This window comes from Anoplophora glabripennis, unplaced genomic scaffold (assembly GCF_000390285.2).
Source record: "Anoplophora glabripennis isolate ALB-LARVAE unplaced genomic scaffold, Agla_2.0 scaffold186, whole genome shotgun sequence".
NCBI classification, from domain to species: domain Eukaryota; kingdom Metazoa; phylum Arthropoda; class Insecta; order Coleoptera; family Cerambycidae; genus Anoplophora; species Anoplophora glabripennis.
In genome coordinates, this window is record NW_019416662.1 from 628,676 (window position 1) to 640,332 (window position 11,657).

At 32.2% G+C, this 11,657-nt stretch overlaps 1 protein-coding gene across 2 annotated transcripts in view; it reads right to left on the bottom strand.

The window, feature by feature from the left end:
* Nucleotides 1-1,104: 1,104 nt before the first annotated feature.
* Nucleotides 1,105-11,657, bottom strand: part of LOC108904669 (extracellular matrix-binding protein ebh-like) — a 22,795-nt gene continuing 12,242 nt past the window's right edge. The window contains exons 6-11 of one of the 2 annotated variants that reach the window (XM_018707306.2): nt 10,848-10,934; nt 9,213-9,248; nt 5,776-6,732; nt 2,117-2,271; nt 1,387-1,477; nt 1,105-1,331 (exon numbers count right to left, since the gene is read on the bottom strand). In XM_018707306.2, coding sequence (XP_018562822.1) covers nt 1,252-1,331; nt 1,387-1,477; nt 2,117-2,271; nt 5,776-6,732; nt 9,213-9,248; nt 10,848-10,934 — 1,406 coding nt within the window. In that variant the 3' untranslated portion in view covers nt 1,105-1,251. The remainder of the gene's footprint in view (nt 1,332-1,386; nt 1,478-2,116; nt 2,272-5,775; nt 6,733-9,212; nt 9,249-10,847; nt 10,935-11,657) is intronic. The other variant, XM_018707307.2, reaches the window with a different exon arrangement.

The window sequence follows — 11,657 nt, forward strand, 5'->3', positions numbered from 1 at the left end:
CCCATTTCGCCCTTCCACAAATAAGATGCACTTCTTATTATTATAGCCGGCTACCAGTATATAGATAATAAGTATATGATTCTACATAACATGAAGTTTTCTTGAGCCAAGTATAAAGGTCCAATACCCCATTTAAAGACTCCAAAAAAATTCCCTAAAAAGTAATGTTTTTTAACCCCATTTTTGGCGATTTTTTCGATTTTTACAATAATAGTCATGATTCATTCGATTTGAAACTGGTCATATTTTGTAAAAAAATTAATTATAAACATGTTTTCCTCGTCCATTTTCACCTAAAATCAACTCTTGAAAAGATACATAATTAAATATGAGGAAAAATTTGACATTTTTCGATTTTTTATAACATATTGTGCCGCCAAAAGTTAAGCGCATAGAAAAATTTTAATTTCTAGTGATATTTGAAAGCCAAAAAGCCAAAAATCTCCGTGGATATACGATTCACACAAATGTGGACTTTTTGAAACAGATACCGTCTGGACTTGGATACAAAACTAGTACGACGCCACACAATTATTTACATATTCCAATAACTCAGAACCCCATCCGAGGCTGGAAATTTGTTGGGTTGGTACTTCTGAACTTCACGAAGAAATTGACGAAAATTAGAACATGTTCTAATTCGTCAAGAACTTGATACTTCATGAATAAATTCATAAAGTTATTTGACAGCAGATTTGGTACATTACACTTGTCCAATTTCTCGATGAAGCGACTTCATAATTTAATTCATCAATAAATTATCACTGTAAAACATTAGGGAAGCAGATTTTTCTATGACTGTATTGACACTATCGATTTGTGTTAAGCTATATGCTAAAGCGGGAAAGGGAACTGGTTAAACTTAAAAATTGTGCGGAAATAGATAGGGTTAATCAGATTCTAATCACATGTTGTGATCCTTTCAACTACCCGACACAATTTGGACTAAATGGATCAGCTGTTTTATCTAACCTTAAACTTAAAACGAATCTTGTGTTACAAAATAATTGCAATTAGTAACTGATTCTGGTTATTTAAGAGTGGAAGAAAGAAACAATAAATACATTTATTTAAAATAAATTTATTATTACAATCTTAAAAAAATATACTTAGTCCCTAGCAACATAAAAATGAAAATAACATCAATGTTAAACTATATATATATTATTACTAATAAAATGCTATAGCACATAGTAACAATATTCGTTAGAAAAACTGTAAATAAAAATATATACATTATATTAGTGTCCCTCAGAGGGACACAGGCATCTTGACAAAACCAAGAACCAACGGATTTTCTTTACTTGTATTGATGATAGTATATTCAATACCTACGAAAATATGTTTATATAATTCTAACAAGTGCATTAGATTTAATCAACATACCTAAAGGTACTATAAAAAAACTCAGTTTACAGACTTTGGTACTCTTATTGTGAACCTGGATGAATCCTTCTCCGTCTATTACAAAATAGAACTGAAAATGAAGACAAATATGTATATGTGAAGTTACTGTCATTTGCTGTTTATAACGAACATTTGTGATCAAGAGAGAATTGTGAAATGTATTTTACATTTAAACCCAATACATTGGTCTAGAAATTATTACACTTCACTACATTTGTGGCACTATTTTGTGTTATAATTTTACTTATACTAACTTGATTCATAGTAGTAATCTCAGACTAGTTCAGGACAATTTAGTCCAAGACCACTCCTGCGAACAAAGCTAAAAAATTATCCAATTTATTTACCAAGGCTACCAACTTTTAAGAACTATTATAGCAACAAACCATATCGACTCATAACTTGCAGATTAATACAATAATTATAGTAAGAAACACATTCATCAAATATTTATTATAAAATTTCAAATTTCTAAAATGTAACCAAAATTGGCACTATAGAATAAAGTCACTAGAAATCCCAAGTAAATTAAAACTTCTAATTTCTTGGCTAATTTATTTACTGAGACCAGAAAATTTACCACAATCTACAAAAATCAATATAATTTGACCAATTTATTGAGGCAAAAAATGGTGAATTAAAGTAATAGTTGACTATAAGTGTTTTGGTTCTAACAGAATAAAAATAGTAGTACACTTTATACACTTACCAATGCAAATTTTCGAGCAATATGCAGTGACTTTTGGCCATGTGGAGGTACTTTTAAATAGCCCATTGTTCCTCCATCTTTCTCATTCCTCACCAGATCTGAGACCATTAAATTATCTTTCACTAATTTATACTTTGGCACGTTTTCAATAAACTCTGGAAAATTAGTTTACTTTTTTATAAATAGCACAAGATACAGGGTCTCACAGTGACGGCCCATTAGAATTATTTCAGACTACTTCGATTTGAATTTTGAAAATTTGGGACACCGGGTTTGCGGGCATACTCTTCGCCATCAACTTGCTTATTTTAAATGGAACACCCTATATATTATTGCTATTTTGGATTCTACTTGTTATTTTAGGTGGACTTTTATGAAGTTTCCCTATTCCTAAAATTAATCATTTTCGAGATATTTAATTTTTTTCAAAAAATTGAGAGAAACAGTGACATGGATTGAACCATGTGTATTTTATAGTAAGAAATATAGAGCAACAATACTTGTATGGGGGATAGCTAGACCCCCAAGCTTCCCATCCATACTTTCAAAGTGGCTTAATTGCATACAGAGTGCTAGAAATTTAATGCCGAGTTTAATTAACTTCAAAGCTTCATAAGTCGGCTTTTTTAAATGGAACACCCTTCATGTTTTTCTATATTCTGATACACAATTTTATTCTCTTTCGAACGGTATCAGTGTTCCCTATAACTATCTCTTCTAATTTTTAAGTTATCTACAATTTTTTGTGTAGTCACCTAAAATCATAAAATCATTTAATTTCTTGCGGAATTTTTAGCAAAACTTCAAAACAAACAACTAAACTGTCACCAGTTATTTATTATTATTTATTCACAGACGTTGAAATGGGATTATAAGCAGAACATTTACAGGTTTTAATGAGACCATATCCCAATTTTCCAGCAATGAGCAGAATAAAGTTAAGAATTCTAAAAAATCAACTTCATACATAGTAATCCACAATTTTAATTATGTATGTTGATCATAATAATGCACCAAGATAAAAAAAATTACTTACAAAAGTCAAAAGTGTTCAATATGACTCCCATTAACAGCTAAGCACTTGTGGATTGTAGAGATAACACCATCAGTCACCGCTTTAGCTATTTCAGCCGCCGGCAATTCATGGAACGCTCTTCGTATTCGAGCAATCAAATCCTCTTTTGAAGCAACAGGTGTAGAATAAATTTTTTGCTTTATTACTCCCCAAACATAAAAATCTAATGGAGTGAGGTCGGGAAACCTCACTGGCCAATTCCACGGTCCTAGGCGTCTCATCCATCTATCTTCAAACATTTCAGTCAGCTGTTGATCGATTTGATTGTGACAGTGAGGTGGAGCCCCGTCTAATTGATACCAACACTTCCTTAGTTGGTTTAAAGGTATATCATCTAGAAAATCTGCCAAAACCGTTTGCAAAATATTGAGATATCGGCATTTAAATTTTCTTCATAGATATGATAAGAAATTTGGTTATCTTTAATTAGACAAAAAACATTTACACTAAATTTATTTTGGAAAGTTTCTTTCCCAGATAAAATGAGGATTTTCATATGACCACAAATGAGTATTATGTCTATTAAAAATACCTTCCCTCGTAAATTTTGACTTGTCTGTCCATATAATATGTTGCAGAAATTGTGAATCTTCTTGGTATCGCACCGACATTGTTTCACAAAATTGTACATATTGCATGGCGTCACCTGGATGAAGAGCAGAAAGTAGCTTAAATTTGTATGGATGCATATCATTAGTTCTTAGCATCATGCGAATGGACGCTCGTGAAATGCCAAAATCATACTCTGCGGCACCTATTGAGGATTCTGGATGAATACTAAAATAGGCTAGCACATTTATTACATTATCTTCATTTGAAGTTATTGGTTTTGGTAAAATTCCTTCTGCACAAATTCGACCATACTCTAGTTGATTTGCTAAAATTCTTCTTAACTTTTTTCTGCTCATTGGTGGCAAATTTGGATATGTCTCATTAAAAACTGTGCATGTTCTGCTTATAATCCCATTGCAACGTCCATGAATGAATAATAAATTTAAAAATTCAGCATTTGAATATGTATTATTTTCCATTTCTTATAAACACTAAATTAAACTGTCACTGCAAGAGACTAACAACAAATTGACAGTTTAGTTGTTTGTTTAGAAGTTTTGCTAAAAATTCAACAGGTATCCTCGCAAGAAATTACATGATTTTAGTTGATTACTCAAAAAATAAACTTAAAAACTAGAAGAGATAGGTATAGGGAATCCTGATACCGTTCGAAAGAGAAGATTGTGTGTCAGAATATAGAAAAACATACAGGGTGTTCCATTTAAAAAAAAAATCGGCTTATGAAGGTTTGAAGTTAAAAAAAAAAAAAAACTCGGCACTAAATTTCGAGCACCCTGTATGCAATTAAGCGACTTTGAAAGTATGGATGGGAAGCTTAGAGGTCTAACTATCCCCCCTATAAATATCGTTGTTTTATCTTTCTTACTATAAAATACACATGGTTTGAAGCCAGTCACTGTTAAAACTAAATATCTCGAAAACGGTTAATTTTAAGAATAGGGAAACTTCATAAAAGTCCACCTAAAATAACAAGTTTGAATCCAAAATTGCAATAAAATATAGGGTGTTAAAATAAGCAATTTGATGGTGACTTCCAGTATAACCGGAAGTGGTATGTGGACGCCGTTATTTTAGTTGAGAAGGGCATGCCCGAAAACCCGGTATCCCAAATTTTCAAAATTCAAATCGAAGTAGTCTCTGAAATAATTCTAATGGACCGTCACCGTGAGACACCCTGTATTTAGAATCTATGAGCAAAATATATAAATAATTAATGGCCATTATCAACCGATAGAAACAAACTGGTATTTTTTTTATTCTCTAAATAAAATATTCTTTGTGTTGTTTAAATTTTACTTTGATGCCAACATTAATTTAACTTTCAAATGACTAAAAAAAATTTAAATATTTGTGGATATGTGAGAATGCCACTTTGAGGTTTCTAAATACGCCGCATTACTTACATTTTTTAATATTTAATCGTCTGTACCATTTTATATAAAAATTTTGGGTTATTATCAACTACTGTTCAAAATTATTTCATGTATTGACCGATATGAAAAAATACTCGCTTCTACAAAAAAAAATAAAGATTTTAACATTTGAAAAAAAGTGGAAAATTATTCTGCTTCAGCAATTCAAAATAAAAAGTCATTTGTTTTAAAATATGCCAAAATGGTACCCAAAACTCAAATATTTGCTCCTTTTCACTTTGTTGCCTGTCCTTTGGCCAACGCTGCCTGAAATTTTATTCCCACTATTTTAAAAAGATATATTTGATTTAAAATAGCTCTATTTTCAGTTCTTTTAATATGAAACATACAAACACGATCGTGAGACTTAATGGAAAAAAATTGGAAATATATTCATAAATAAAAAAGTTTAGGTTTTTGTAACAGTTAATATTGAGTTTCCGAAAGTGTTATAACAACTCATACTGGTATTTTTTTTACTCAATTTATTTGCCTGTAATTTTCTGTCGCCCCGTAATTAAGTATTCATTGTTACTTGTGTTCTACTTTCAAAGGTATTATAATTATATTTTAAATAAAGAAAAAACTTGTATACTCACTCATACTGACAAGATTACCATTTGTAAATAAATTAATATATTGGTTATCCGATTGTCTTAACTGTGATATCGAGGTTCCCCTCGATCTAATATCGGCATCATTATTTGCCACCGAAAATGAATCCACCGTAATCAGTTGATTATCATTTACAATTTCTTGTTCTCTAGAAATATTCATACTTCTGGAAAGCACTTTTGATATTTTCGTGCACACGTTACTATTTTTCTTATAGTTCTTAGTTATTCTACCCGTCAACGGTCTACTAATCCATGCGTTACTCTCTTCAAAACTAGTGCTCTTCAACATAGTGGACCTGCCAGAATCCTTTTCTACCACTTTATTAACAGTAGTGAACTCTTCGACGCCATGTAAATTGTCTTGAGGTACAAAATCTCCGTTCGGTGCGACATGTGACTGAGACGGCACATCATTAAAGTTGTCCTCGACACTGTTGCTTCCACTGTTACCATTTGTGTTACAGTCCATTTCACCAGCATTGGTGTTCCCGTTAAAATTTACGAATTCAGAATCATTGGTGCCGTTATTTGATGAGACTCCACATTTGTCCGCGTTGGCAGCTTCAAAATTCCGATTACTGTGTAGTATTTTGCTTCTTTTATTAGATATAACATCTTGGGGCATATCATGTGTGCTGGTGTCGCAATGGGGCCTTCTTGACTTTCGAGTCACTGTGTTGGAACAACTCGCTGTTCTGCTATAAACTTCATTAATAACTGTAGCATGTGTCTCTAACTGGCTGGAACTTCGGTTGTCAGCTCCGTGTAAAGCATCCGAAACGCTTCTATTAGATTCTTGTACTTTTTCGTCTTGTGGCTCATTATTGTTCAAGCCCTTTCTCTTTCTTTGGCCCTTCTTTTTTGGTACTGTTTCCTTCGTGACCTCATTATTTGCTTCTTTGACCGTCTTCTTAGTTCTCGCTTTAGTAGACTTCCTAACTACAATTTTAAAAAATATGTTTTAAACACTACCATAATGATATGTATTTTGCAACACAGTTTTTTTTTAGTTGGGATTTTCCTTTTAACCACAGAACTCAACAAAATAAACAAATGATTCAAATAACATTTTTTCAAAATCTTAAGAATAATAGAAGACCCTCTTAAAATAATTCAAATACGTTCCTGTTAAATTTTTTTTGGAAGGTAATAAAGGTATTCCCAAAAGCTAATATGACTTTTATGGAATTTACGTAATGTCAATCCACCTGATGCGATATTGTTCTCGTCCAGGCGTGGCCCCTCGTTGGGCGCCATGTTCTCTTTTAGAAAAATGGGTTTTTTTAGTTTTAGGGTTGATAATTTTGCGGGTATGATTCGGTTAGACTTCTTGTTTCACTCCACCAAACCAGAAACTTATTTTTATTTCATGTGGGCCTCGTTCTATCCAAAAAGGTTAAGAGCTAAACATAGTGTATATTGTATTGTGTATGTTGTATTGTATTTGATTGTTTTTACGAATTATTTGAATAAAATTAGGCATGTTGTAAATAACTAATTTGTCGTATGTGTGTATCAATATCAAAAAATGATATAACATGTGGTATATTTTATCATAGTAAACACTCATTAAGAATTGACAGGTACAATGACTAATAGCTGTTTTACATTAACAATTTATTGATGAATAAATTGACGAAGTTTTTCATGAATTAATTCACGAATTTATTGGTAAACAGTGTGGTTTTACACTGCTACAAACTTTATCAAGTTTTTTGACGCTTGAATCAGTTCTACCAACGAATCAAAAAAGCAAATAAATTTCAAAAATGTCACCTTTCCACTCATAAGTGTAGTGATACAACAACGGTACCGTTTTGACACATAGTATATAAATATTAGTGTTTGTAAATAACAAATCAGTAAAAAGAATGCAAAACTAGTACGACGCCACACAATTATTTACATATTCCAATAACATAACCTCATTACTGGCTGGAAATCTGTTGGGTTGGTACTTCCGAACTTCACAAAGAAATTGACGAAAATTAGAACATGCTCTAATTCGTCAAGAACTTGATGAATAAATTCATCAATAAATTGTCAATGTAAAACAGCTATTAGAGATCAAATTGAAATTACAATCAACCTACAAAATCAGAGCCTACTAGTACTCAGTATTGTAATATGGATGGTAAGATAATATACACATTTAAAAAATATTTTTTGTACCCAAACCGCTCATTTAAAAAAAATTCTACAAGAGGCCCAAAAACTTCCAAATGATATCACTTATCAAACAAAAAATAGTTACCATTATTGCCCAAAAGAGGAAAAAGTTATGAATGGATATTATCATCATACATCAATTTTGTAGGAGTTGTAAGTTTTAAAAAACACTGTATAACATCAAAATTTGTAGATTGAAAGCAAAATTTCACACCCCCAAAATAATCATAATTGATTAATACATACTTGAGTTTACAAAATTCTATCTACCAAAATCACTTCATTTGACCGCCATCTAGCGGTCAAATGAAGTGATTTTGGATATAGGTGAATTATCATAAATTTGCCTATTTTGAGTCCACGAATCTGTGGTCTCCGGTTGTACACGTTATTCTGGGGCACCCTGTATACACACAGAACTACGATAAAGTGAACTAGGCTATAACTAAACAATTTTGAAAAAAAAAAATACTAAAAAATATATGTATGATAATCAGAATTCCATGCAAAATGTACCTGAAAGTTTATTCGAATGGTTGGTGAAAAAATAAAATAAATTGAGACCGTTGAAAATTTAAAATCTATACTGTGGTAAACCATCTAGTCAAAACAACTACTGCGTGTGATGGAGACTTTCCGAAGGCACTTAAACACTAAGCTAAGTGGAGGGAACTGAATTTAGAAAAAGAACTTGACTAGACTCCGATAGAGAATGTATGGAGTTGAACTGAACTCACTAAATTCAGAACCTATGTAAAAAAAGAATCGCGTCGCAAATTAACAGTTTTCTGGGGGTTGGTCGACGATTTTGGCTTTGGACCAATGAGGGTCACTCAAATCCCTAACCAATGATATCCCAGAATTTGGGGATTATAAACATGTGTCCCGATACTTCAATAAAAATTTAAAAAATACTATTTTATTTTAGAATCTGCCTCCCTCAGGTCTACGACAATATGACACAGTGCTAGGCAGCAAAAAACAAAAGACCAACCTTAACTGGCCAAATTTGCCAGCGATGCATTTTATTACATTTACTTCAATTTTCAGTTTACCTGTTGCAAGAAGGTGTTTGTAATATGGTAAGTAATTTCGTAGTAATATTTAAACATTTAGAACTAAAAAATTGTTTTTGAAAAAGTGTTAATTTTTAAATTCTATGTCCTGTTAAAAGGAAAACTCCAGTTTAAAATGCCCCCTCTAAAAACCAATATAACACACAATAATGGCAAAAAATGAATTTCACTTACCTATAGGTTTTGTTACTGTAGGCAATCTATTATAAACTAAAAAAAATATACAAATATTTAGCCTTATAACGAGCGTTCAAATAAAAACGTGGTCGAAGTTGGCTCTGACACATTGGACGTAGGGAGTAGCTTATAGCGACCAACTTAACCTCATTTCTCAACGAGCTGTATAGCAGCTGTCAGTTTCAATAACGTTAATGACTATATAACTTTATTTTAAAGAATAATCGTGATAACAATAACAAACAATTAAAGGAGCTGCGGAAAGTGTCCCCCTCCTTGTTATAACAATAAATTAAAGCAGCTGCTGAAAGTGTCCCCCTCCTTGTTCCAAGCACTTTTCACACCTGTTCCTCAAAGAATTAAAGACATTTTCTAAGATGCTCGGGGTATTGTTAATTTCACGAATCTTGTCTATAAGTCGAGCCTGCAGATGGTTTAAATCAGGAATAGGCAGTTCAAAAATAGTGTTTTTAAGGTAAGGCCACAAAAAGAAATCACACGGCGTAATATCACATGACCTCGGTGGAAATTCATGTTCAGCATTGAGACTTATTAGTCGATTTTGGAAAACTTCCCTCAACATATTCATCGTCTCGCCTGCCGTATGTGCCCTTGCGCCATCTTGTTGAAAGTAAAAGTTTGTAATTTCGTTTTCTTCCAGCTGGTTAACAAAAGGAGCGATAATTTCTTCTCTATACCTTTGCGCAGTAAGAGTACCATTAAAAAAAATAGGTCCATAAATCCTCCTTCGATTGAGAGCACACCAAACTCCAATTTTTTGAGCGTGTAGAGGGCCCTCGACAAAAAAGTTATCTGGTTTTTCAGAAGACCACATTCTCATATTCTGTGAGTTTACGTTACCACTTAAATGAAACCAGGCTTCATCAGAAAAAAAGGTGATATTATCAAGTTTACCGTAGTTGTTTAAAAACCATTCACAAAATACAGCCCGTCGCGGAAAATCAACTTCATGAAGTTCTTGCTGACAAGTTAAACGATAGGAGAACAAACGCAAATCTTTTTTTAACACTGTGTGGCAGGTACCGACTGATACTCCCACCATTTGTGATAAAACACGTACAGAAGTNTTAATACATTTATTGGTTTTTGTGTTTTTTTAATTTTTAAATGAAAAAAGCGCTTTTTGAAATGGAGTGGTGTATATTTTTGAGAAATTCTCAAAAGAATCATCTTTCAATATGCAAGTTTATGAGACGGGTTCTAAAGGGGATCGTTTTTTATTCTATTTTGTTTTAATTAATTTCTTTTGTATCTCAATTTTTTACAGTTAATGTAGGCTATTCAACTAAATTTTATGACAAAAGCAAATCGCGATGACTAATTACTAAAAATACCATATTTTTAAAACTACTTCTACTAACATTGTCATTACCAAATATCTAAATTATTATTAACAAATTATTCCGATTGTTTTTTCAATATCAAAAAGTTTGTTTTGCATAAAGCCATAATACTTGTTATATTTTTGACCGTTCGTATTTAGTAGGAGCATAGGTTAACAACGAAATAGAAAAAAATCAATTTCTAGAACATTTGACAAATTTGGCATGGAATGCCTCATACATATGGCTCAAAATACTCAAATACAAATGTAAAAATATATGTACTTACACTGCAAGATCTTCTCACTGCGGGTTGCAATTACGCCAGTGAAATGTCTCTGAACAGCTTTCCTTTCTCGCCCGGACCTTCTAAGTCCTGAAAAATTATACATATTCAGTTAAAATTTAATCACATGGCCCACAATATGATGACACAATGGGCACGAGAGGTGGCGGGAGATTTTTTTAAAAAATACCAGCAGAAAGGTCATCCCTCGGCTCACAAAGTTGAGGTTGAAGGCGATTATGTTGAAAAATAGTGTTTGATGTACCTTTCTCAATATGTAATTTTTTCGGAAATGTACTTCCGTTTCAGTTTTAAGGGTTATACAGTTAGAATTTTCAAAATTTAAATTTTTTTTACGTTTTCAAAATGTACATATATCTGTTTACGAGCCCAGGCTCATAATAGTTCGGCCGGCCAACGTTTTTAATTAAATACTTGAATAAATTACAAATTCTACCAAAATGATGAAAGATTTCCTTAAAACTACCTCACTTGTAATAAAGTATTGACCAGGAGTCGGCAAGTAATTTTAGGTTTAGGTTTTTAACGAGGTCCAGAAAAAAATTCATATTTCTTATTTTTTATTTTAATTTGGACTCAAATTTAATCTGCTTACTAACCATTAAGAACTCAAAACACTCACACAGTTGTAAAATACTAGAAAAAATGATAACATTGGCACTTAAACGTAAAAAACATTTTTTAAATAATTTATTTGAGTAATTTATACTTTCAAAAAATTTTTGGCGGTCCAGTATTTTACCTTCCGCGGTCCGGACCTGGACCGCGGTCCGCCAGTTGCCGACCCTTGGT